Below are 26,007 nucleotides of genomic sequence, written 5' to 3'. Positions count from 1 at the left end.
ATTAGAAAACCTCTTGCTCTGTTTTATGTAGCTGTGCAATCTTATTCAACACATTTATTGATCACCCCCATCTCAATTGCAAGGTGCTGTTGGGTATAAAAAATAAGTGTTAGAAATGAGCCTTGACCTCCATGACCTGACTGTCTGGTTTGAGGACACAAGGATTAAACATATTAAACAGAGAATGGTATATAATACAGCCAAGATTAAGTACTGGACTATATGGTCCAGATACAATAAATGTTCTAGATCAGAGCTAGGAAAAGGATCGAGACTGGTTGTTAGTGTAAGACCCAGGTAAGGGAATTCCCTTCACCAATGCAGGTCAGCACTTTTAGTGTCTTAGTGAGCCCCCTAAAGCGCCAAGAATATTGCGTGACTTGCCCAGAACCAGAGGGTAGATATGTTTCAGAGGTGGGATTTGAATCCAGGTGTTGCCAGCTCTGAGATGTTCTGTCTCCCATGCCATGCTTCCTCTTATCAGATTAGGGAAAGATCAAAATACATGTACCTGGGACTTCTGGTTCTTTCTCTGCTAGTCCTTATATAGAATTCTGCTGCTGCTTTTCATTAATATAACTAAGGATCATATAACATCTTGAAATTTTTATTTCCCTAAAACCTTTGAAAAATGTATTAAAAATATTTCCACGTTATAAACCAAAGCAGAAGGAAGTTAATTAATGGTTTAAGTTCACATGGTAGTTTGAAGCCATAGCCAAAGGAAGACTTTGCTGGAAAATACTATTTGTAAATAAACTATTATCAGCTAACCAGTTGTACTGGTATAAAATGTACTGTGTATAAAATTGTTTGTTGGCCTTGTTTCATTAATATTGTTTTGATAAACTCTATTGGGTACTCTCAAGGGAAGGATTTGCTCTTACATACTTTATGATGTAGATTAAAATTTTTCTAAGTTTGAAAATGTGTTGATTGGCAACTTTAAAGACATGGGAAATAGCTAATGTGGTGGATGGAATTATTAGACATTAGTTTAGTTTCCTAGTAGTCATGAATTTATTTGGTTGTTTACACATGCAGAAATCAGATGTGTTAATTATATATATATATATATATTTTTTTTTTTTTTAAACCTTTACCTCCCATCTTAGAATCAGTACTTTGTATTGGTTCCTATGCAGAAGAGTGGTAAGAGCTAGGCAATAACTTGCCCAGGGTCACATAGCTAGGAAGTGTCTAAGGTCAGATTTGAACCTAGGACTCTCCTGTCTCTAGGCCTTGTTCTCAAATCCACTGAACTACCTAGCTGCCCCCAGATATTTTATTTTTAATAACATTAAGCTCAAGTTAATAGGAATTAGAAATGGAAAAGAACTTAATTTTTGATTTATCTAGTCTTCTTATATTTATTTGTATCTTTTCTTGAGTATTACGTAAAGAATAAGTTACCTTTTTTCTTAAGCTTTATAGCATTATTGTCACTAAACTTTTTTACTTGAACACTGACCCTCTGAATGCATACTTCCAAGTTAATGTTTTCCTTTAGTTTTTTTAAAGCACTCATTAAATTGCTGTTATTTATCTATTAAAGCACTGTAAATTGTAAATTAAAAAGGCTTTTATTGATGGGAGGCAATGTTGATTGGTGTAATGTTTCTTGCAGTGCTTTGCTATTGAATTCTGTGATGTCAGCATTTAGAGCTGAGTTTATTGCTACGAGGTCTATGGATTTTATTGGCATGATTAAAGAGTGTGATGAGTCTGGATTCCCCAAGGTAGGCTTTTGACTTAATGTTCAGCAAGAGAACAAATAAGCAGTGTTTAGTTGATAGCTCACAAGGGAGAGAATCAGGTGTTTTGGGTAACATAGTCCAAGAAGAATACAAATGAAGCCTCTGTTTCTGTTTAAAAACGGTGAAAGATGATTTAGAGATTGAGATTGTTGTACAACATGTAATTGCTGTACGTCAGACGCTCTAGTCCTAAATTTTCTGAAATAACTCTCTGTGGAATAGTTTTATAGACTTTGGCCCTAGATTTTTAAAAACATTCTACCACAGAATAACCCTGAAAGACTGTCCAGTAGAATATTTTATCTAGTAAAGCAGAAGGAAATATAATGCTGACTTTTAAAAAAAGTTTCTCATGTTTAACTCAGGCGATTCTATGGCAGAGATTTAGAAATCAACATTTAAAACAATAACCTTAGGAGTTACTAATTTTTCTCTCTCTGTTTTAAAAACTTCACATGTCTGATTTAAAACCATATGAGTTAGAGTGGGGAGGGGGACCCCAACATATGGTTTCTTCTTTCTACTGGTTAGAAAATAGAGGTCCATAGAGAATGACTTTATTTGAGCTTAGGTCATCCAACTCCAAATCCAGTATCTCTTCCATGTCACACTGTTCACCAGTAGTAACAGAATATTGGATGTTTTCTCAGCATCTCCTTTTTCGCTCATTGGGCTTAAACTTAGCCTTGGCTGATCCCCCTGAAAGTGATCGACTTCAAATATTGAATGAAGCCTGGAAAGTTATCACTAAATTGAAGAATCCACAGGTGAGTTATCAGTCAAGAAATCAAATCCATGTTTAACCACATTCTCCAGCATTTGTACGTTTTTTTCTTGAAAAGCTCTCATCATAAAAGTATTTGTACTTCTCTTTTTTAGAAGTAGAAACCTTTAATTATTCTTGAGCTCATTGTATAAATCTGTTATCTATGCAGATGTTTATTTGATTTTTGCAATTATACCCTATTCCATAAAGCCATGAAATAAAAATTAAAAGAATACATATAATTAAAGGCTTTAAAGAACTACATTATTTTCTGAAGCATAAAAAACCCCTTCTTTTTGGTTGACCAATTTTAATAAACCAATCTGATACTGTATATTTACATGGAATAAGAACAGATTCATATTATTTTCAATAGAGAATTGCTCTCTTCCTCCCTTCTTGCCTTTCTTCCTCCTTTCCTTCTTTCTTTTCTCCATCCCTTCTTTCCTCACTTCTTTTGTTTTTATGTCACCTTTATTTCCCTTTTTCTACTCTTTGATTCAGAGAACCATTCCCTGTAACAAAGATTAACAAAGAAAGGGGAAAAAGCAGATTTCACTGGAAGTATGGTATATACTTATATTTCTCCACTTAAGCAAAATAGTGAGAGAAGTATATTTTCTCATTTCTTCTTTGAGGCCAAACCTGGTTAATATAATTACACAGTCTTCAATTGTATTATCCTTTTTATTTTTGCATTAATTGTATTGTGACAAAGATATTTTATTCCAGCTAGTGGACCAGGAGACTGGGGCAGTTGTCCTTTTTATCTTCCTTACAAGGCCTTCTTTTTCAGCACTGGACCCTTGTACAGGTTCAGTCCTGGGGGAGCCTGTCAATTTACAAAAGGGCTTAGGCTCTTTTCTGCTCATACTTTGTATCTTTATAACTCTGTAATGGCACCCTTGGGAAAATTACTTAAACCATAGGTTTTGACTCATGTTGAGATGCTTTACAAAGTGAGGCGTAGAAAGGTACTTATAGTGTAGATCAGGTCTAGGACATCTATTTATCTCCCCTACACAAAAGAAATGTTTGATGAACTTAAGACTCAAACTACACATTGGCATAAGAATTTAAATAAGCAGAGCAGAAATATATATATATATATGTATATATATATATATGTATATATATATAATTATAGTTATGCTTTCCTAGGATTTTGATACTTAAAATATTAAGATATGATTCTGAGGTGACCTAATGGATAGAGAGCTAGGCCTGGAGATGGGAGGTCCAGAGTTCAAATCTGGCCTCAGAAACAACCTAGCTATGTGACTCTTGGCAAGAAACTTAATCCTCTATCTATCCCTTACTGATTTTCAGTATTGATTCTAAGGCAGAAGGTAAGGGTTAAAAAAAGATACAGTGATCCCTCACCTGTCATGGGAGTTATGTTCCAGAGACCCCTACAATAGGTAAAAATCTGCAAAGCAGCAGCGTTATATTTATTTTATTATTTACATATATTTTAAGGCTTTATATACCCTTCCCACTCTTCTATAAACCTTTTTCACACTCTTATTAACCTATGGTCACTCAGCCAGTCAGTGCTCAGGATACAGAACACAGTGTTGTGGTTGATTGCCTTTCATTCCATCAGCCAATAGTGTGCTGCGATATAGAATTAGGTATATATTTTTTCAAAACCCGTGATACAGTGAAGCCACAATAAGTGAACTGCAATATAGCGACAGACAACTTTATACTGTTTGCAGGACTGATGACTAGGCATTGTATATTTTATCTCTAGCACTATGCAAACATTTATCTCCAGGACTTGGGTTTATTCCCATCAGTAGTTGTTTTCTCCTTCAAAAAGTGCTGTAGTGAATTTTGGGGATGCCTCCCACAGTGCATCTAGTACCAGATGAAGATCCCTGGAACTTTGAACTATTAGACTCATAAGATTGCCTCTAAGGCTGCACATGCCCATCTTTAGAATTGCTGATTGATTACATATGCTCAAGGAAGTAAACCCAAAGCAGAAAAGGCAGCCAAGGGCTTGAAGGGTCCAAGCTTAGCTCCTTTAGTCAAGCCTTTGGTTTAGGTACATTGTGGCAACAATTGCCATGCTGTCAGACTGGAGAAGAAGGCCACCCTTCTCTTACCCTTCACAGAAAATCTCAAGAGTTTTGTGATGATACTTGGAAGAAGAGAATGAACCTGAAGCTCTCTCCTTTTTAACTGATGAAGCACTCTGTACTCCCTGTACAGTGGTCACAGGATGGGGAGAGGATCAGAGGGCTACCACCTACGCTTCCAGAAATGACTTTGTGAAAAGTCATTCTCCAAATCATTAACAGTAGGAGAAATTAAGTCAACTCTGAGGGTTTACTTCACTCCACATAAATTGTCAAGTATGAAAAAAAGACAAAGTGTCAGAGGGACTATGGGTAGATACACACATTAATGCTCCCTTCATGGAGCTATGAAATGGGTCCAGTTCTAGATTTCAAGTTGAGATTATACTATAAAAAATGACTAGACTGTCTAATCTTCTTTGACACAGAAATTCCACTTCTGGGAATATATAATCTAAGGAAGTCAGACAAAACAGTAGCCTAATATATGCCAAAATATTTGTAGCAGCATTCTTTGTGGTAGCAAAAAACTAGAAATAAAGTGTGAGTCCCTCAATATAAAAATCTCTTGGCATATGAATATAATGGAATAGATTGTATAGGAAGAAATGATCAAAGTGAACAATTCAGAGAAGCTTGGGAAGATTTATATGAACTAATGGAAGTTAAAATAAGTAGAACCAAGAACACAATATATAGAGTGTAAATGAGAATGTTAACTAAAAGAAGTTTAATTCTAAGAAATGGAAAAACCAGTAAAGTTTTTCCTGAGAAGAGATAATGAAATGTACTTCCTCTACTAGGGCAGATAGATAGGGATTGGGGGGGGGGGGGGCGGCGGCATTAGGATAGAATATTATATACATTTTCAGACACAAACTGTATAGAATGTTTTTGCTTAAATATCTTTCTTGTTATAAGGGAGGGTTAAGTGTAAAATGGGGAATTACTATGGTGTTAAAAACAAAAGCCATTAATAAAATGTATTTTTAAGAGAACTAAAGAATTCAACACTTCAGCACCTTTCTTTATTAAACTTCAGCCATTAACATCCCTCTTTGGTTCTGTTTCTGGTTCTGTCTCAGATTCATGAAAACAATATTCATTGAATTTTACCTTTTTTAGTCAGAAACTGTCTTGAGGGTGTATGTGGTTTTGGCTCTCTAGGGCTTTGGAGGCATCAAATATACTATATTGGCAGCTTTCTCCATCCTTTTATCTCCTTTAGACCTTTGAATTTTAAGCCTTTATTTCTGTTTTCCAGCATTTAAGAGCAAGTCTTCAACTACTTGCTTATCAGAGAGAAGATGTTAATTTGTCTTTTTAACATTTCCAATTATTTCCTGGAATATAATAGTCTCTATTTACTCATTTTAAAAAATTGAGATTAAATATTCTTTATCTTTTAGCATTTTCTTTCTCTTCCACTGTAAAAACAAACCAAAAAAAGAATAGAAAGATATGTTGAGTTATATACCTCATTTTCCTGTGATTGTCTTTCCAATCATATGTAACAAACTTTACTAAATTAAATTAAATCCTTTTCCCAGAGGAGAGTTGAAATTTCCACATAATTATTTTTTTTTATTAAACTCTGTCAACGGCCTTTTATTTTATAGCTAAAATCCAATGATATAGATTGCTCTCACGTTTTTATTTATTTTTTATAGTACCCAGATTTTTATTTATTTTATTTTTATTTTATTCCAATAAAAAATTTACACATAGGTTTTCTAAAGTTACATGATTCATGTAACTTCTCTGTTCCCTCCCCCTTCCCAGAATTGAGAAACAATTCCACTGGGTTATATGTTTATCACTCAAAACACATTTCCATATTGTTCATTCTCACATTTTTAAACATACTGCAGAGTTGTGGTGCTTTCTCTACAAAGACTAAGAAGAAGATTCACCCAATTCATGAAAAGGTGGATACCTCTTCTGAATAAAGAAAGCATCAAACTTCAAATTATATGCCTTGATGTTCATATTTTAAAATATCTTTTTAAGAAAATACATTTTTATTAATGCTTTCATTGCTGAAAAAATGGATAGTACTCAGATATTTAGGGTTTTATAGAATTAAATCTTGAAAAGTGCTAGGGGACAAATATCACAGCAAAACTAGATATATTTATATTAGTGTAAATCAAATCTCTTACAAAGGCATCAAAATAGAATTTGGCAATAGGCCAAGTATACATTATAGCTGCTTTCAAAGAGCTTATAAACAAATTGAGGGGATAAGATATAAAATAAGACATAAAAAGATAATGAGCAGCAATACAAGGCATTATGTAAGTGCTGAAAATGGTAGGTTAAGAGTCATGAGTTCATAGGAGAGAGAATATAACATGGGCTGGTGGTACTTGTGTCAATCTAAACTGTTTTGTAGATCAGAGCTTATGAATAGGCTTTCATGCTTGCCTGGATATGACTTCTGTTTGTATTAATTGAATCTTAATGTTTTGTAGATAGTGCTTTTTATAAAAATAATTTATATTTTCTTTGTAGGACTATATTAATTGTGCTGAAGTATGGGTAGAATATACATGCAGGCATTTCACGGTATGTCACTATTCCAAAATTTTGTGAAAAACTATTTTTTTTGTTTTTACAAAAAGGTGTGCTTCCTTTTCCATAGTAAAAAAAAATTAGATTTGTTCATTTTTTGTATATAATTATTATATACCATAAGCAGGACTTTATGCTAATTTAAAACAGCAGGTGTTTATTGAGTATCTTACTATGTGCCTGTCCTAGTGGTGCTAGGCATGTGCAAAAAAACACAAAGTCAAGAAACTACAAATTTTGTTCCTTCAAGGGAAGAAACCAGTGTCTGTGCATACATGTAAATATAAAACATATACAAACTAGGTACCAAGTAATTTCAGAGAGAGGGTAGCATCAGTTGAAGGGATTGAGTTAGACCTTTTTATAGGAGGTAGCACTTGAGCTGAACCTTGAAGGAAATTATAGATTTAAGAGGTAAAACTGAGGAAGGCAAACACAGCCCCAAATGTACAAAGGCTCCTGGAGAAAGGAGATAGGAGTGTCAAATTGAGAGGTCTGTTAATTGGCCAATTTAGCTGGACCATAGAGTGAAAGGAGTAATGCAGAATCACTTAGGAGAGAGATCGGAGCCCAATTGTCAAGGGTTTTACATAACTGCAAGCCAGAGGAAGAGTTTCTTTCTTATATTACCCCTGAAGACAGAATCTTTGAAAATGGGATTAGAGATTTTCTGGGAGGGGGGCTATACTGTTTGGTTATAGGCATCTTTCCAGATGGTTTGCAGGAAGTGCCATACTAGACAAGCAACATGAATTGTATTACTTCTCCTAAATTTGAGTTATGAAGCATATTTGGGGGAACTGACTCATGGGTTCCATAAATGTGTGTCCTTTCAAATTCAACAATTTTCACTAACTTGTTCACAGTGTTATAGATTTAATTTTTCCCCAAATAGAAACGTGAAGTCAATACAGTTTTAGCAGATGTTATCAAGCACATGACACCGGATCGTGCATTTGAAGATGCTTATCCACAGGTGACAGAATTATCTTATTTCCAGCTTTGTTAAGTTTTGCTTGTATTCCTGAATTAAATATTATCATTAATGACTTGCTTACTATGTATTAGTATTAGAAAACTTTTATAGGTCAAGAGTTAGTTTAGATAATGACATAATGGCCCAGAATTTGATGTCTGAGATTGCTTTTGAATTCAAATGAATGAGAGGTATGATGTAAGCTATAGAGTGGGCCTAAATGACCTTTGAGATCTGTTCCTTTTAAAGGATTTTGCTACTATTTTTGTTTTAAATACATTTTCAATTTCAGTGTCTATTATAGTGTCAAAAAGGTCAATTAAATCAATAACTTGAACTCTTATGCAGTTGAAATTTCTGGTACTCAGTTAATAGTTTTGTTATATTGTTTTGTTCTAGTGCCTTTTCTCTCTATCCAGGTTTTTGTGTTTTTTAAATAATTTTTTCCCTCTAGTAAACAAAAACTGGTTCTCTTTTCCTCCTACCCTCTCCACATTAGAAAAACAGAACTTAGATTTATTTTTTTAAAGTAGCTTTCCAGAGATGTCCCTGGATTAGTCCACATTAAGATCAGTTTTCTACCACCTTCTGGGTATATAGACTTGGACAAACAATTGTTATTTAGAATTTTGATCCTGAGAACCATTTTAATAACCTATAGTATAAACTTATTTTCATTGTTTCTTTTATAAGAATTATTCATAATAAGCATTGAAACAAGAAGAAACTATAAACAGAACAAATAATTCCTTGAACCATTTCCTTTTATATCCTTTTATATATAAATTTAAAATGTTTATTATATATGTTATGCATGTATTGAATAAAATGTGTACATTTTGTTTTTTAGCTTCATTCAATAATTAAGACAATTATCACCTACTTTCATGATTTTTCAGTTCTTTTCTCAGTGGTAAGTGAGGATTTTAAGTCATTATAATTTGTGTGTGTGTGTGTGTGTGTGAACATGGATATCTCTACAGTTGCATGAAATTCTATAATAGCTTCTTAATTTCCAGAACACTGGTTTCATTTTTTCTTGTGTTTCTATAGTTTACTTTGGTTATGATTGACTGAGTGAACCCTAATTATTGACAATTTTCAGGAAATTATTAGGATTTCCCATAGAACTGACACTAGGTAAAAATGGTAAAGGACAAAAGTTTGTTTTCACTCTCTTCCAACTTTTGTTTTATGCTTGTTTTCTACCTCCTTTTATGTCCATTTCCTCTAGCAGTACCTACTACATTGATTCTGCTTCCTCTCAGCTCAGAATTTCACTGTGACATTAGATTTATATAAGGGTTAAAATAGGGGTTTTGTCAAAATAAGAGAGCAGCTTTTAATAATTTAAGTTTTAATAAGAATATAGTAGAGTTATAAATTAATATTATCCCTTTCAGTCAGAGAAAAGAAAACTTCTAGCAACTTTTAACAATTAACAATTTAGTTTTATTAAAATAGAGATAGTAAAATAATATAGTTAAATAAATATAGTAAAGGAGAGAAATATAGGAAAGAAGTAGAGAAAGAAAATTTCCTATAACGTATCCTATAACTACCTATAATTACTACCTAAAACTGCCTATATCTACCTATAACTGCTGTTAGAGAAAATCCAGCTGATCACTCTTCAGCTCAGCTCACCAGGCAGCACCAACCCACACCACTAGCAACCAACCCCCAACTCATGCCCAGCAGCCAACTTCCCTGCAACTACCAGCCCTAACTGTCAGCAACTGATAGACTAACCAGTTGATGCTGGCAGCCTTTTATATCCTTCTTCTACCTCACTTCCTGTCTCAATGGTTTCTACTTCCTATCACTGTGGGCTGGTTAATCCCTATACATCTCTATGGTAAGAGGACCTCAAGGCTCCTCACTAAATTAAAAAAGGAATAAAGAATTCCTTTTTATACTTAGACCCCTACTCTTGAAGAAATGCTCCCTTAACTCTTAAATTATCTTTTCCAAAACAATTGTTTCCTTGAGTCAGTTCTTCTCTCTGATCTTTGGTCCTTTTAGGGAATTCCCTCATTGAAACCAATTTTCCCTGATGTGTGAATTCTTAACCTGTTAACTCTCCTATAGGGCAGGGGTTCTTAGAGATTTCAAAAGTGGGGGGCATGGCCTGAGCCACTTCCTAGTTGTGTGACCCTGGACAAGTCACTTAACCCCCATTTCCTTTACCACTCTTCTGCCTTGGAGCCAATACACAGTGTTGACTCTAAGACTGAAGGTAAGGGTTAAAAAAAAAAGAGTGGGGGAAAGTATGTGAATTTGAATGTGAAAAAAATTATCTTTATTTTTATAAACCTGTAACTAAAATTTAACATTTCTTTCAGTTATAATTTTTTAACATTGAACTTTATTTTTTCAGTTCTGAATTATCTTCCTCCTCCTTCCTCTCTCTTCTATTGAGAAATCTTGAAAACAAAACTTTTACAAATATGTATCATCAAGCAAGATAAATTCACATCACACCCTTCCCCTACAATATATTTCAATCTGCACTTTGAGTTATTTCCTTTCCATCTAGAGATGGTGGATAGTATGTTGCTTTATGAGGTTATCTGGAGTTGTGGTTGGTCACTTGTCTTAAATCAGAATCCTTAGGTCTTAATTATGAATTTTTAAAATAGGCATTATTCTAGGGCAGCTAAGTGACACAATGGATAGAGTGCCAGGCCTGGATTTAGGAGAACCTGGTTCAAATCTGCCTTCAGACATTTCCTAAGCTGTGTGACCCTGGGCAAGTCACTTAGTTTTTTTGCTTAGCTCTTGCTGTTCTATCTTAGAGCTATTAAGATACAAAGTAAGAGTCAAAAAGAATTTTTTTCTGAGAAAAGTTCAGTTGGTTTCACCAAAACTGCCACTATGTGTCAGTGACACAAAGAAAGTTAAGAACCTAGCCTAGAATATGAAATGAGTGAACAAAAATAAACCTTACTCTGTGTTCAACTTGATGCTAGGTCTCATATAATTAGTTTGTCTTATTGCTGATAAATTTGAGGTTTTTCTTTAGCTACATTGTTATGCTGTGACAAAGTGACAGAGACACTTTCCATGTCAATTGCAGAGACATGGGTTTACTCTTTAGGTTATAGCTTCCAAAGTACAATAGACTATAATACACATCCCTCATTATTTTTAAAAACACTTCAGGGAAGTTAAATGGAATAATTTCCTCAAACACAGCAATCGGATTCTTTTCCTTTTTGATGTCTTCCAGGACACTAGTAAATCTGACGTTCTTTTCCTTGATCTGCTGTCCAAATTGGTCATTTTATCCTGCTTGGCCTCCAAACCTTTATCCAATTGAGCTTTTTTTCTGAGCTTGTTTTTCCATTTCATCTGTTATCTAGCATTCTTTAGTTCACTGTATTAATTTTCCTTTGAGTTGAGTGAAATTAAATCCTATAAACTATTTTCTACTTTTTTCCACTTTTTCCATTACTTCCCCTTGAGACTTCTTAGCCTCATTCAATTTGTTCTTTTATTCCTTTTATCATATTTTTGCTAAGCTTTTTTCCTTAAGTGGGTTTTGTTATTTATCTGAGCATATCTTTCAAGATTTCTTGTGTTGTTTTCAGTGTAACTTTTGCTGCTGTTTGTATATTTATTTTTTCCCCCTGGTATTCTTTGCCCTTTGTTTCTCTTACACTGTCTCCCCCCCCCCCCCCTTTATTCACAGCTTTTCTTATTTTCCTGGAAACTGTTAGTATTTTTTTCCCTTTTTGCTACCTCTGTTCCTACTTTTGAGGGGAGGCATAGAGGCTGGGTGCCTCATGACAACACTTTGCTATTTACCTAAAAGCCCCTCCCTTGTTTTCTATTCCCATGCCTTTTTTCTTAACTCAGCAAAAAACCCAGCCATGCAAACTGGTACAACTGTGTTTGAATCTGACAGTTGAGAGGTTTAGAGTATGTGTATTTATAGGGTTAGTATTTAGTCAGTTGTACTTTTTTTTTTCCAGAGGAGAAAGTATATGAGTTGAATTTTAAAAGATTAATAGTTAGAACAGCTGGGTGACTCAGTGGATTGAGAGCCAGGCCTAGAGTTGGGTTCAAATGTGGGCTCAGGCACTTCCTAGCTGTGTGACTGTGGGCAAGTCACTTAACCTTCATTGCCTGGTCCTTATTGCTCTTCTTCTTGGAATCAATATATTAATTCTAAGACAGAAAACCTGTATTTTATATAAATAAAATAATTTAAAAGCATTGATTGTTAAGTAATGGTGGAGCCATGAGGAATAAAATCATTCTAGCATTGTGAAAATACAGAGCATGCCATAAGTTTAGTATTTCAGCTTAGCTTGAGTAGTATAATGTCATGGAGATACATAGCATTGGATAAAACTGGAAAGGGAGGAGAGTCTTAATTTTATAGTACCTTCAATGCTAAGTAGAAGAACTTGAACAATCATGGAGTCCCTGATGAGTTTTGAAAAGAGTGACATGGCTAGATCTTGTCATTAGGAAGATGAATCTCTATGAAGGATGAATAAGGAAATGGGGGAATGAGTAACATCTTGGACCATCAGAATAGTTTCACGTTACTCTTTCCATATGATTACAAAGCTATTGAAAAACTTTGAGAGACTTTAAACCAATTTCCCAAATGAATTCAGTCATTTAAAACTTTTGGAGACTTGACAAAATATTACCTAAAATCATAAATGCTAGTCTGACTGATAGGAATAGACTCTTTGGATATTTTCAACCAAATAAGAGCAATTCAATTCAACAACCACTTATGAAGCACGTGCTGTGTGCAGGGATTTGGGTTAGTTACTCATACACTGAGACACAAAGAGAAACATTCTCTGCCTCTATTAGCTTACATTCTGCTGGAGCAAAATTAATGTACACCGAGGAAAAAGTTTATACAAAGCAATTTTTCTCATGGGATGCATTAATAATTTGAGGGAAATAGCAGCTCTGGTGAATGGTTGTTCTGTGATAGTGCTTTCTTTGGGCTGGTAATATCTGGGGAGGGCTTTTATAAGAAAGCGTGTGACTTGAATTTGTAGTTAGCAAAGAAGGAATCAATAAAAAGGGAATGATTGAAGATTGGGATGTATGAAAGTATGGGTAATCTGCTGGAGGAGATAGGAGAGGAGAGAATGGAATTTACACGACATTTAGAGGAATTGTTTTTGGAAAAAAGAAGGGCCTTTTCTTCATCAGAGACTAAAAGAGAGGAGGGAAAAATAAATGATGATAAAGATGAAGATGGGAAAAGGGATAGATGGAAACCTCTGTTTAAAAAGAACATCTTCAGAGAAATACTCTACCATTTCTTTCCAGTAATCCATATAAACTAGATGTACTTGGTTATTTTTAGGAGAAATTTTTGCCATTTCTGGATATGTTCCAAAAAGAGAATGTCCGAGTAGAGGTTTGCAAATGCATTATGGAAGCTTTTATTAAGTAAGTATAAATGCATTCTATTTCAATAATTGCTTGGATACTCTTGAGTCAAATATATTGATGAGAAAAATGTATTCACTTTGTAGACCCCCTTCCATTTACAACATGTTCTGTATATTCCATTATAATAAGATAACATGAATTAATACTTTAAAATAGCACTACTGTTGTCACACTGTGATAGTTTTAGAATAGAAAGCAAATGGAAAGATTAATAATAACATATTTGCATAATTATTACTTATACATTTCTGAGTTAATTTGTTTTCAAAACCAGAAGTACCTCTCTTTACCATTTATATTATGAACTTAGATTAATTATTTTCTGTTAGCTTCAGATGCTCCAAAGACCAGAACATTTAACGAATTATTCTTATTATCCTACAAGCAGATCCTGTTTTCAAAAATGATTGCCATTTTTAGTATAACTGGCATTATTCGGTGCCTCATTTACAAAATGCATTATGGTTAGGAACTAATATGAGTATTCTCATTTACATAATTCTCTGTTACAATAATTTGTTATTATTTTTTGTTTAGATCTAAATTATGCTTTTACTTGGCAGTTAATATACACAGAAAATATGTTGAGTATACCCCAGAACATATCAGCAGTATACTTAAAGGGCTGATTTTTAATGAATTCTTATTGTGTTTTCAAATTTTAAGCATGTATGAACTGGTAAGTCTATTACTTGAAAAAATAAAAACAAAAAAAGACCTTGTCCTTAACTGGTGAACTGAGCTGTTTCTCATGCAGATTAGATAAAAATGCTCCTTTTCTAAATAGTTAATCTTTTTTTTTTTTTAGTCTGGGAGTATGCTTTATCATTTCCCTAGAATATGCCAGTACTCCCTCTAACTTTTACTCTCTAACTTTAAATGTTTTTAGGCATCAGCAAGAACCTACCAAGGATCCTGTCATCTTGAACGCTCTTTTACATGTTTGTAAGACGATGCACGACTCTGTGAAGTAAGAGCCCATTCATATCTGTGATCCATTAGGTTCTCATGTGGTATATGTTAGTTGGATACCACAAAAGTTCATGCTAGGAAATTATTATTTTAAATTGAAGTCCTGACTATCTTCATGTGTTCTAACTTTGTTCAGCCCATTAAGGATTTTTCTAATAAAGAGCTAATGAGAGTATTTTGTTGCATTTGCTTATGGGAAGGAAGTCAGTGAATAATCTTTTGATAAATGAAAGGCAGAAATGAAGTAGCAGATGGTTTTTTAAGTGACTTTTTAGGGAAAAAAGCCTGTTATATTTCAGTGAACTGAGATGAAAAGCCTTTGAGAGTCTTCTCTTAACAGCAGGTAGCAGAACATTTATCTGACAATATATCATTTTAATTGAAGCTCATTACCAACTAATTATTTCAAATTCAGACAAAATACTGGAATTGTTCAAGTGAAGGACAGCTTTGTTCTGTAGATTGTCTAGACTAGAGTCTGAAAGAGCTTCTTTCATCACACTTGGGGGGTCAAAATCCTTTCAGAATCCTATGGAAAGGGCCAAATGATTACTTCTACCATTTTAACTTTTTTAGGCAAGAATCACATTGTGGGTCCATTTAAGGGGAGAAGGGACTTGAGTTTTGATTCCCTAAGATTCTCAAATCATATAAGAATAATCACTAAAAATTGATATGAGTCCACAGGTGTGAAAATTGGGTAGCTGGTGGTCATATTCTGAAAGGTAATTTTTTCAAATCAAATCACTGAAAGTTTGATTACTTTAGAGACAGCTACATAATATGGCATATTCAGGGAAGACTCCTCTCTCTGGTGTGAAGGCTTGCTGAGCCCTTTTCAGAGCTACTTTCCTCTTTTGGTGTCCACCTGCTACCTAGCTCTCTCACCTGTGGCTCCAAGATGTGGCACGTGCAGTGGCCACACCCTGGTAAACCAAGTTCTAAGGTTGGTTTAGGTTTTTTGTCTTGGCAGGTGTGCTAAACAAGTTTGAGAATAACCAACAGGCCCCATACCTTTTGGGGAGTTGTGGAGTATACCTTAGGCATGTGAAGACTTTCCCTGATGGAAGGGGCAAATGAGAACAGTTTATTCCAATGATCAGGAAGGCAGCTGAAGCATATACTGTGGAGAACTTAGAACTTGGTTAGTCATCAAAGAAGCTAAGGTCATCTGCTGCATCCTGAGCCATCTCTAGTCGTTTGTCTTGCCACTGGACTTGGATGACTCTGGAAGAGAGAGTGAGACCAATGACTTTCTGCAACTCTGCCTCACTTAAAACCAATTTATGCATGAAGGACACCACCAGTGATGTCATTTTGGTCCTCTGGAGTAGAAATAACACTATCCCATATTCATGGCTTTCAATATCTCCCAACTCATGAGTAATGTTACCATTTGGAATACTGATAACATTCACCATGAAGGAAAATTGAAGCAGGAATTGCATAGTAAATAAGGTAGAAATATTGAAGTCCTTTGGGTTGGAGGTCAGTATGTAGAAAGAAAAGTGAGGCAACAAAATAACTGCCTGAGAGGAAAGAGACATTCTTTTATCCAAGTTTTAAAAATTCTTCCACCTCCCTTATTTAAAAGATTAAATTAAGGTCTAAATATCTTCTCCCTCTCCCCTCAACTTCATCTTTTTTCTTCTTTGAGGTTTTATATAGATATGGATAGATTCTATAGATAGCTCTAGGTCAATATGTGGGGAAATCCATACCTATTTATTCAAAATGATCTGTTTCTGTAGAGACAGATAGGCAAAAATGTTCGTGTCTTAAGAGTTTTCTGGATTGTACTTTTTGATAGCATTTGCATTTTAAAGAATGTTTCTTGTTGCATGAAATTTATAATATTACAAAGGAATACCAATAAAGAAATTTCATTTGAGAAATGTGAAAGACATATTACTGATATTATCTTCAGTCAAATAGAAGATAAAAATCTAGCTTGTTGTGATTAAAAAACCAAATAAGTTAATTTTTTTAATAGCCTGATTATTTAGCTTTAAACATATTTGCTTTAAAGGAATTGTTTCTATTGCTAGTAATGTAAATCCATTGTTTACAGTGCACTCACCCTTGAGGATGAAAAGAGAATGTTGGCAGTTTTAATTAATGGATTTATAAAAATGGTAAGTGGCAGTGGGGTAAAGGTTTAGTACATTTTAAAAGCACATATGTATGAATACATATATATATATATATATATATATACAGAAAAAAATAGTATAACAGATTGTTTTCTAGTGAAATCTTTTAAAAAGGAAATTTTCTATTTTTATTAGAATTATTTAGAGAATTCTTCAGTCATTGTAAATATCTTGTCATCATTTTGATTCATACTTTGTTTTACAAACTCCTTTATGTGCTAGTAATGCCTTCTGTTGTGGTAACTTTAAGGCAAGAATTAAAATTACTAGTTAACCTTGAAAATGGAATCATACTCATCCAACTGGCTTGGCTATATGAAGTGAAATATAAAATTGGATGTTCATAATAGATGAGATTCATAAGCCCATGTTAAAAAATATACTATTTTTTTTTCATTTTACTATTCCTTTGATTTAATAATGTTGCATTTGTAGTTTTGCATTGCTTTTTCAGAAAATCATAGAAACTAATATAAAGGAACAAGAAGCATCCAAAGGGAATCTGATGATGAGGGAACCAGTGCTAAACCTCCTTTTGGATAAAGATGGAGGGGGGATTGATGATTAACTTCTTTGTAGTATTTGTTCTAATCACCACATATTTATACACCCAAAGATGGGAAAAGGGAGAAGCTTCTTGGATGAGAAGTTTCTTTTCACATTTTCACTGGTCATCCATGAACTACCACATAGAATAGTAACAGTATTGGGATTAGGAGCGTTTCAGTATGGTTCCTGTTAAGAAAGTCACCTGACAAATGGCCTCAGAAAACAGATACATAATTTTGAAAAGGCCATTGCTGACATAAAATTCCTTTAATTCTTTTTTCAATGCTTTCCCCTAGTAATCCATTCCATTTTGAGATTTTGAAAACCTCATTGAAATTAGAGAATAGTGGCTACCTAAAATCCTGAGGTAAATTTTGAGTCATTGTAGAGTAAGAGGTCTTTGCTTTTTTTTTGTCATTGACCTCTTTGCCAGTTTGAAGCATATAGTCTACTACTCAGAATGTTTTTAAATTACAAAATACTTAATCTTACAAAAGAAACTTTTTTATTGAATTTTATTGAAATATAGTTGTCAAAATATTCTTTTTTAAATTCATGGATCCCAGGTTTAGAACCCTTATTCTAGATATAATGAAAAAAAATTAACAACTTTTTTTTTTACACAGTTCTTGTAAGAAGATAACTATAAAGAAATTTACAAATTGTAATTGTGCATTATATAAAAGCTACCCATATTATTTATTTACTTATTTTTATTCAAAGATATTTTCCCAATTACATGTAAAAACAATTTTCAACATACATTTTCTGAGGGGGCAGCTGGGTGGCTCAGTGGATTAAGAGCCAGGCCCAGAGACAGGAGGTCCTGGGTTGAAATTTGACTCAGGCACTTCCTAGCTGTGTGACCCTGGGCAAGTCACTTAACCCCCACTTAACCCCCATTGTCTAGCCCTTACCACTCTTCTGCCTTAGAACCAAAACACAGTATTGATTCTAAGATGGAAGATAAGGGTTTAAAAAACAACAACATACATTTTCTGAAATTATAAGAACCAAATTGTCCCTCTCTCCCTTTTCTCCCCTTGGAGATGGTAAGCAAAGCAATTTGATCTGGGTTTGTATGTATTATCATAAAAACATGCTTCTATATTGCTCATTGTTATAAGAGAATACTCATATAAATCTAAAATCTCAAAAAATAAAACCATAAACTTCAGAGTGAAAAGTATGCTTTGGCCTGCATTTGACTCCATCAGTTCTTTCTCTGGAAATGGATAGAATTTTATAGTTTTCTTCTGGTTCAATAAATATTTTTGTACAAGTAGGTTCTTCCCCCTTTTCTTTATGATCTCTTTTGCTATATAGACCTGTTACTGGTAGTAGTAGTAGTTGAATGACTATTGTCTTTGTGCAGTTTCATCTACGGTGTACCCTCATGTGGCTTTGGAGTCCAAAGGCTGAGGCGCACAGTTTGTGGCACATGGGGCATGGGACACCAGTTGTTATGGGAGGTGCGGCTGTGGCCTGGTGTCGGCGTTCACGTGCAGCGGCAAGACGTCGATGTCGCTCATCTTCAAAGGTGGTGGCGGCATGGTTAATGTGGGTTCGCCAGCTGCTTCTGTCAGAGGCAGCGAGTTCTAGTTGCTTTGGTGTAATGCCAGCCCACTTCAAGTTGGACTTTAGCTGATCCTTGAATCTTTTCTTTGGTCGGCCTTATTTCCTGAGTCCAGCTGACAGTTCACCATAGAATACCTGTCTTGGTATTCGCTGTGGGTCCGTGCAGATGACGTGTCCAGACCATTGTAGCTGGGTTTTGAGGACCATTATTTCGATGCTGGTGGAGTTGGCTCTGTCGAGGACTTCCTGATTGGTGATTCTGTCCTGCCATTGGATCCTCATGATTGACTGGAGGGAGTGTTGGTGGAATTGCTCCAGCTGTTTCATGTGCTTCCAGTACAGTGTCCATGTCTCACAACCGTACAGGAGTGAGCTGAGGACCACTGTGTTATACACTTTGAGCTTCGTCGCAGTGCTTACACCTCTGTGTTGGAGGACTTTGGAGCGCAGCCTCCCGAGTGCCTGGCTGGCCTTTTGGATCCTGGCATTAATCTCATGGTCTAGGGACCTGTCTTGGTGATGGTGCTGCCCAGGTACTTGAAAGTGTTGACGTTAGAAAGCTGCGTGCCATCGATTGTAATGCACGGCTGGTTCGTTGGCCTCCCTGGTGCAGGTTGGAACAGCACCTCTGTTTTGCTGAGGCTGATAGTCAGGCCAAACAGTTTTGTTGTGGTGGAGAACCTGTCCAGAATGGTTTGGAGATGATTTTCTTGGTGGGCCATGAGAGCACAGTCATCTGCAAAGAGAGCTTCCAGGATGAGTCTCTCTGTTGTCTTTGTTTTTGCAGTCAGGCGGCGAAGGTCGAATACTGAGCCATCCAGTCGGTATTTGATGTAGACGCCCAGGTCTAGATCTATCACAGCATGTCGTAATACTTGGGTGAAAAATAGGTTGAATAGTACTGGAGTGAGGACACAGCCTTGTTTCACACCATTGGAGATGTTGAACTGGCCAGAAGTCTCTCCACCAGATAGGACTTCCCCTGTCATGTCGACATGAAAGAGCTGGATCAGTTTGACAAATTTTGCTGGGCAACCAAGCTTGCTGAGGATCACCCACAATGCGTCCCTGTTCACTGTGTTGAACGCCTTTGTCAGGTCTATGAAGACAACGTAGAGACTCAGGTTCTGCTCAAGGCATTTTTCCTGCATTTGCCTCACCGTGAATACCATGTCGATGGTTCTGCGATCTGGTCGAAAGCCGCATTGTGATTCAGGCAGGTTCTGTTAGTGGTATTATAGGATTAAAAGGCACAGTTGGGCATATTTGTAAATTTCCCTCTGACATGGTTTAATCAGTTCACAACTCCACCACCAATGCATTAATGTTCAAGTTTTGCCACATTCCCTCAAACATTTGTCACTTTCCCTTACTATTGGTGAATCAGATAATTAAAAAGTGGTATCTCAGAGTTGTTTTATTTTGTATTTCTCTAATTAATAGTGATTTAAAACACTTTTTCATATAATTATTGATAGTTTTGATTTCTTCATCTGAAAATTGCTTGTTCATATCCTTTGACCATTTGTCAATAAAAAACAGTATTTTAAAATTTGTTATGTTATAGATCTCAGTAAGAAGGAATATTTAAAAAGTTAATCTTATCCTAAGAGATATTTCTTATGAAATTAATAGCTATGCCTTAGGACTACTAAATATCCTAATATCTTTGAATGTTTTTTTTTTAATACAATGCTCAGAATGGTACTAAGTCATCATTTTCATCTTGACTTTTTGAAAAACCCAGTGGATGTACGGAGAGTTGTATTAGATCCCAGATTAACATTGTTCTAGGTGCTACCCTAATGAGAAAGCCTACTCAGCTATCAGAAAGCAGTTAAACTTCCTAGTAACATGAATCATTTTATCCTGGACACTGAAAAATGTAGAAATTTTTATTCTAATTAGCAATGAAAATAATTTATTTTCAGGATTCTCCTTTTGTTGCAGATTTGGTGAACTTTCCATTTCCCCAGTTTCTGTCAATTGCATCAGTAGTCTTTTAGTTTCTGGTTCAAAATCTTGAGTTTATCTTTGATTTCCCTTTCATTGATCCCTTATATTTAGTTGCATGAAATTCTGTGAATTCTTCCTTATGGAATTTTTCTTTTATTCTCTTTTCCTTTTGCAGTCCAATTGCCCATCACCTCATGCCTACATATTACTGCAAAAACTACCTAATCTGTCTTCTCTGTTTACAGTATTTCTTTAATGTAATAGGAATAATATAAACTAAGAAAGACCTTGCCATATTGGCTAGGCTAATTTTTCTTAAGATTTTGCCATAAAAACTTGGCTGGTTGTTCCCTAAAAGTCAAAGAAACTATTCTTGATTCTTAATGGGTCCAGGAGGATAAGGCTTGAGCAGCCTGCTGATATAACTTTTCAGTTGTCCTTCAATCATATCCCACTCTTTAGGACCCCGTGGACCATAGCATATCAAGTTCTTTCATCTCCCACAATTTCCTGAAGTCTGTCTAAGCTCATATTTATTGCTTCCATGGCATTATCTGTCCATTTCTTCTTTTGTCGTCCTCTTCTCCTTTTGTCTTCAAACTTCCTCAGCAACAATCTTTTCCATTGAGTTCTGTCTTCTCATTATGTGGCCAAAGTATTTAAGCTTCAGCTTTTCAGTTATACCCTATATCTTAAAAAATTGAGCCTATCAGAAGTCAATGTCCCCTCAGACTTGGCAGATGCCCACTGTCACGTGGGCATCTGTGATCCAACACAAACTACTAACCAGATGCATTTCCATATGGAGAGAGGGGTAGGTATGGGTGAAGAGGAGAGGGGAGGTTGCATTTACTTGAACCAATGTTGAATCCTTATTCAGGATCTTTTTCATGCTATGATTAAGTAAACCTCCTTCTGTTAACTGTTCAATGACATATAAATGTCTCATTTTGTTACAATCCCAGATATGAACCACTGAATTTACCTGAGTCAGACCTGGTCTATGAGCTTTTGCCATCTATTTTTTTGTATACTATTTATCAGATCATATCTGAAACACCACTTTCATTGTGTTAGTTAATTGTTCAAGTTATATGTAGTAAATCCCTTTTATCTTCATTAAGTCTGAATGTATCTGCTCTAAAGCCCTCCAAATCTGGCCCCGTCTATCATATTTTATTTATTCCTCAGTATGAATCTTCTACTTTAGTTATGCCACTCTCCTTAATTTCTTCCATTGCTTAATATATACCTCTGTGCACATTGCTATGCCATTCCGGATTGTCCTTTCTCTTTTCTTCCTATTTATATTATACTTATCCTTCAAGGTTGGCCTCATTTCTTCTCCTTAATAAATCCAGTTTCTCTGGGTACTTCAGCCCACATAGATATTTTCTTTTCTTAATTATACTTATTTAAGTCCCTAAACATAGCTTAGCCTCTAATTATGTTGCCTCTTGTGTTTTTTGTTTTACGCATTTTTTCTTATTTCCCCAACTAGATTTTTAAGTTTTTACAAAGTACCTTCAATGGCAATGATGTCTTGTAATTTTGTATCTACCATACAACTGAGGCATTAATTAATTAATTAATTAACTGTTGGCACTAATTATGACTGATTTTGATAGAGTGAAAAAGTATTCAAAAGTCTTTTAGGAGTCATTTACATTCTCTTTATCCATTAATTAGTTCCCTCCCTTGGTGTTTTCCTTCCCCTAGTTTAGGGTATCTTTCTCACCTCCTTCCTTTCTAATTCTTACCTATCCTTTAAGGCTTTGTTTGTCTCCATTTCCTTTGATTTATTATTCTAGATAACACCAGCCCATGATAATTTTTCCTTCCTTAGCAATCTTTATACTCATATTATCTATGCCTCTGATTTTGGCACTTACTTATTACCTCATATGTTTTCTCTCCCCAGTTTAATTGTGAGCTCATTGGGGAAACTCAGTATTTTGTTTCTTAGCCACTGAGCCTAGCATAATATCTCACACATTAGGTTAACCAGATAAATATTTATTGATTCTGTATTTTAATATTTTTTATGTGTTCTTACTTGAATGGTCTCTGTTTCCCACTTATTCTCTGATAGAGTATACCAAGACAGGATTAACTCTTTATTATCTCATTAAAATCCAATCAATCAGGAGCTTCTGAATGAATAGCATATTGCTCATCCTCATATTTCTTCCTGATTATAGGTTTCATTTGGTCGTGACTTTGAGCAACAGCTGAGTTTTTATGTGGAAACCAGGTCAATGTTTTGCAATCTGGAACCTGTTCTTGTCCAATTGATTCATGTAAGTGTATACACAGACCTGAATCTGAGTTTTTAATAGCCTGCCACTGCTGTTGCTTTCTAGGTTAGGAAAGTGGGGTTCACTAATGTTAACAAAATCATTGCTTAATTTTTGATAGTTTTTATTGACTTAAGTTCTCTTAAAATTTGCATGATACCATTTCAGTATATCTCCAAATAAGGATGCTAATGAACTTCAATTAAGTGGCTTATATTGATTATAAATGTTAGGCTTGCTGCCCTTATTAGAATATAAAAAGAAGAAATTATTCTATCAGTTTTTAGCACCTTTATGAAAAGAGATTACATGTGCTTTATTTTACTTTCCACTTGTGTATTTAAAGGGAAACATCTTTTTTTGTTGTCGGGGTTAACTTCAAGTCAAAAGAATTTCAAAGTAGTGATCCATCTAGTCTGATTACTTCATTTTACATACATTTCTTATAGATGGAGATACTTCAGTGTTATCTTGAGAATATAAGAGTTAGTTAGGTAGTTAGTAACAGAACTGATCAGTTCCCATGTTTCCTGATTTCAAATGGTTTATTTATTGAACTTTCACAGCAGAAATAGAAAATAAAAGTAGGCAAGAAAATTAGGACTTCCTTGATAATAATCCTTCAGCCCATGCATAGGTTTGGTTCCGGAAGTGAACAAATTCAGGAATCAGATTTTAGGACTGGCAGGCCTGTGTGATTTTTCAAAAGCAGGTGATTAGTATTTTTATTTTTTATTTCTGACAAGAAATAATCTTTTTAGATTAACTTTGTAGGTGTTTTGATTCATTCAAAGCTTAATTACTATTGCTATACTCAAGAAACAGAAATTAGAATGAAAATATAGTTCATTAAAAGACCTTGTGACGGACAAAAGAGTGGTTGCCTTAAACTGTGACTGCGAAAATATGATTTCAAGACTTTGAATTGCCAAAACTGTAAAGATAATTTTTAGTGTCTTGATTTTATATTAAAAATAAAGTGGTAGCCATGGGAAAATTCCCAAATATGAAATATACCCAAGTCAGCTGGGTTTTATGGAGATTTTAATTAATACAAATAAAGGATTAATTTATAAATTTATAAATTTTTATTTTATATAAATTATATATATTATATAATATAAGTTATAAATTTATAAATTAATACAAATAAAGCCTAGGCCAGCCTAGGCTTAAGCCTTAAGAGAGACCAGTCAGTCTTTAATACACTCACCACAAGATTTGTCCCAAGCAAGATTCTAGTGTTCAGAGAGACCCAGCTACTCCAACTAGTCTGAGCTCCAACTCGGCTACCAAAGCTGAATTCCCTTTCAGCCACCGAGACAGAGACCAGCGTCCAATTCAGCTCCATAGCTCAATTTCTCAGAGGCCTAAACTTCTTCCTTTTAAAGAAAAATTTCTCCTATGTCATCTTCTCTAAGTTTTCACATCTACCAATCACAGTAGACGTTTTCATAGGACTGACCATTTTTAATTCACACCTGAGTAGACTAAACTTGAGTAATTCACACCTGAGTAGACTAAAACCTCACATCTCTTTTGTTAAGCTTGTCCTTTGCAAGTTTGCAAGTTGCCTGACCTTTTAGTGATTAATTTGACCTTTATAGGTACTTAGCACCTTTTTGTATTAGATCTAAAAATAGACCCAGCTTAAGGGTTTTTAGCTTCACTTTAAGTATGGATTGGGTACTTTTCATTGTTCAGTAAGGAGTTTACAACTTTATCTTCCCCTAAAGCATGCCTAAGTATGGGTGGAGTAATGTTAGTTCTCACATTCCTGATCAAGTACCTTCATTGTTTAAAATGGGGAATAGCCTTAACCAAATGTTCTAAGGTAGAGTCTGAGAAATTTTAAGATTCACAACCTATGACTATTTCATGCACAGTGCCTTCCTTCTGTTATACAATATACATAGAAATGCTCATTTTATTTGCCAGATTTGAAGCATCTTGTAAACTCAGATTTTTATTTTTTCAAACTTTGAGCTTGGATCAAGTATAGAGATTCATCATACTTATACTTGATAAACCATGCCAGCTGGTATAGGAAAATCTGAATTTCTGTTCCAAATATTTATTCTGGGTATAATAGTTGATCTTACCATTTCATAGGCTTTGCTAATTTGATGATTTTTATTTGTTTTATCCTCATTGAGGTGTTTTGATTAAGCTAAATTTAAGAGGGTATACTTTCATTATTTTTACAACTTGATGAGGCTCAGTTAGTGCATTGGTAATATTTAGATGTCCTTCATATGAACTATATTTATATGAATTGAGTATAGAACTTTAGACAGTGGTCTGTAATTCCCTTATAAAAGATGTGTTTTAGTCTATAGTTAATTATAAGCCATAGAACTCCATCAACATTTAACTTTTTTTTTTAATTTACTAAAATTTTTTAGAGTGTGAACCAGTTGACAATGGAAACAAGAAGAGTAATGAAAGGAAATCACTCCAGGAAGACCGCTGCTTTTGTTCGGGTACATTGTGAAGAAAAATGATTCCTAGACTTAGGACTAATGGTTTATTTGGGTTTTGAATTTGTAAACAGTCATTAAAGTAAAAGAATAACATAAAGCAATTATTAAGTAGCAAGGTGCTCTTAATACTGATTTTTCAAATCACCCAGAGATGAATGAATTTTCCTTAATTTTTCATTAGTAACAGTACTTGCAGGAGAATTGCAAGAAAGTTGATATTAATTATGTTAAAAGATTCATTGTATTTCTCACATAGTCTTGTATCTGATAAGAAACACTTCATTTGGAAATGGAGATTTGAGGAGCACTTAGAAACTTTTTCTTCTAAATGCTTTTTATGTGACTTTTAAAAGCATTTATTGAAAAAAAAAATCTACTTATCCAAAAAAAACCCAGAAAATTTGAGGTACCATATTGGCACCA

At 34.6% G+C, this 26,007-nt stretch overlaps 1 protein-coding gene across 2 annotated transcripts in view; it reads left to right on the top strand.

Annotated features, from left to right (window-relative positions):
• VPS35L (VPS35 endosomal protein sorting factor like) overlaps nt 1-26,007 on the top strand; it is a 106,331-nt gene that overhangs the window by 42,866 nt on the left and 37,458 nt on the right. For both annotated transcript variants that reach the window (XM_007498179.3, XM_056806566.1), the window contains exons 16-25: nt 1,628-1,739; nt 2,408-2,524; nt 7,125-7,178; nt 8,080-8,160; nt 9,011-9,073; nt 13,508-13,593; nt 14,486-14,566; nt 16,640-16,703; nt 23,006-23,104; nt 25,507-25,584. In XM_007498179.3, the coding sequence (XP_007498241.2) occupies nt 1,628-1,739; nt 2,408-2,524; nt 7,125-7,178; nt 8,080-8,160; nt 9,011-9,073; nt 13,508-13,593; nt 14,486-14,566; nt 16,640-16,703; nt 23,006-23,104; nt 25,507-25,584 (835 nt within the window). The remainder of the gene's footprint in view (nt 1-1,627; nt 1,740-2,407; nt 2,525-7,124; nt 7,179-8,079; nt 8,161-9,010; nt 9,074-13,507; nt 13,594-14,485; nt 14,567-16,639; nt 16,704-23,005; nt 23,105-25,506; nt 25,585-26,007) is intronic.

The sequence above is a fragment of the Monodelphis domestica genome, chromosome 7 (genome assembly GCF_027887165.1).
Source record: "Monodelphis domestica isolate mMonDom1 chromosome 7, mMonDom1.pri, whole genome shotgun sequence".
In the NCBI taxonomy this organism is placed as follows: domain Eukaryota; kingdom Metazoa; phylum Chordata; class Mammalia; order Didelphimorphia; family Didelphidae; genus Monodelphis; species Monodelphis domestica.
Note: the sequence above shows the minus strand (reverse complement) of the source record. Positions and strands in the feature narration are given on the sequence as shown.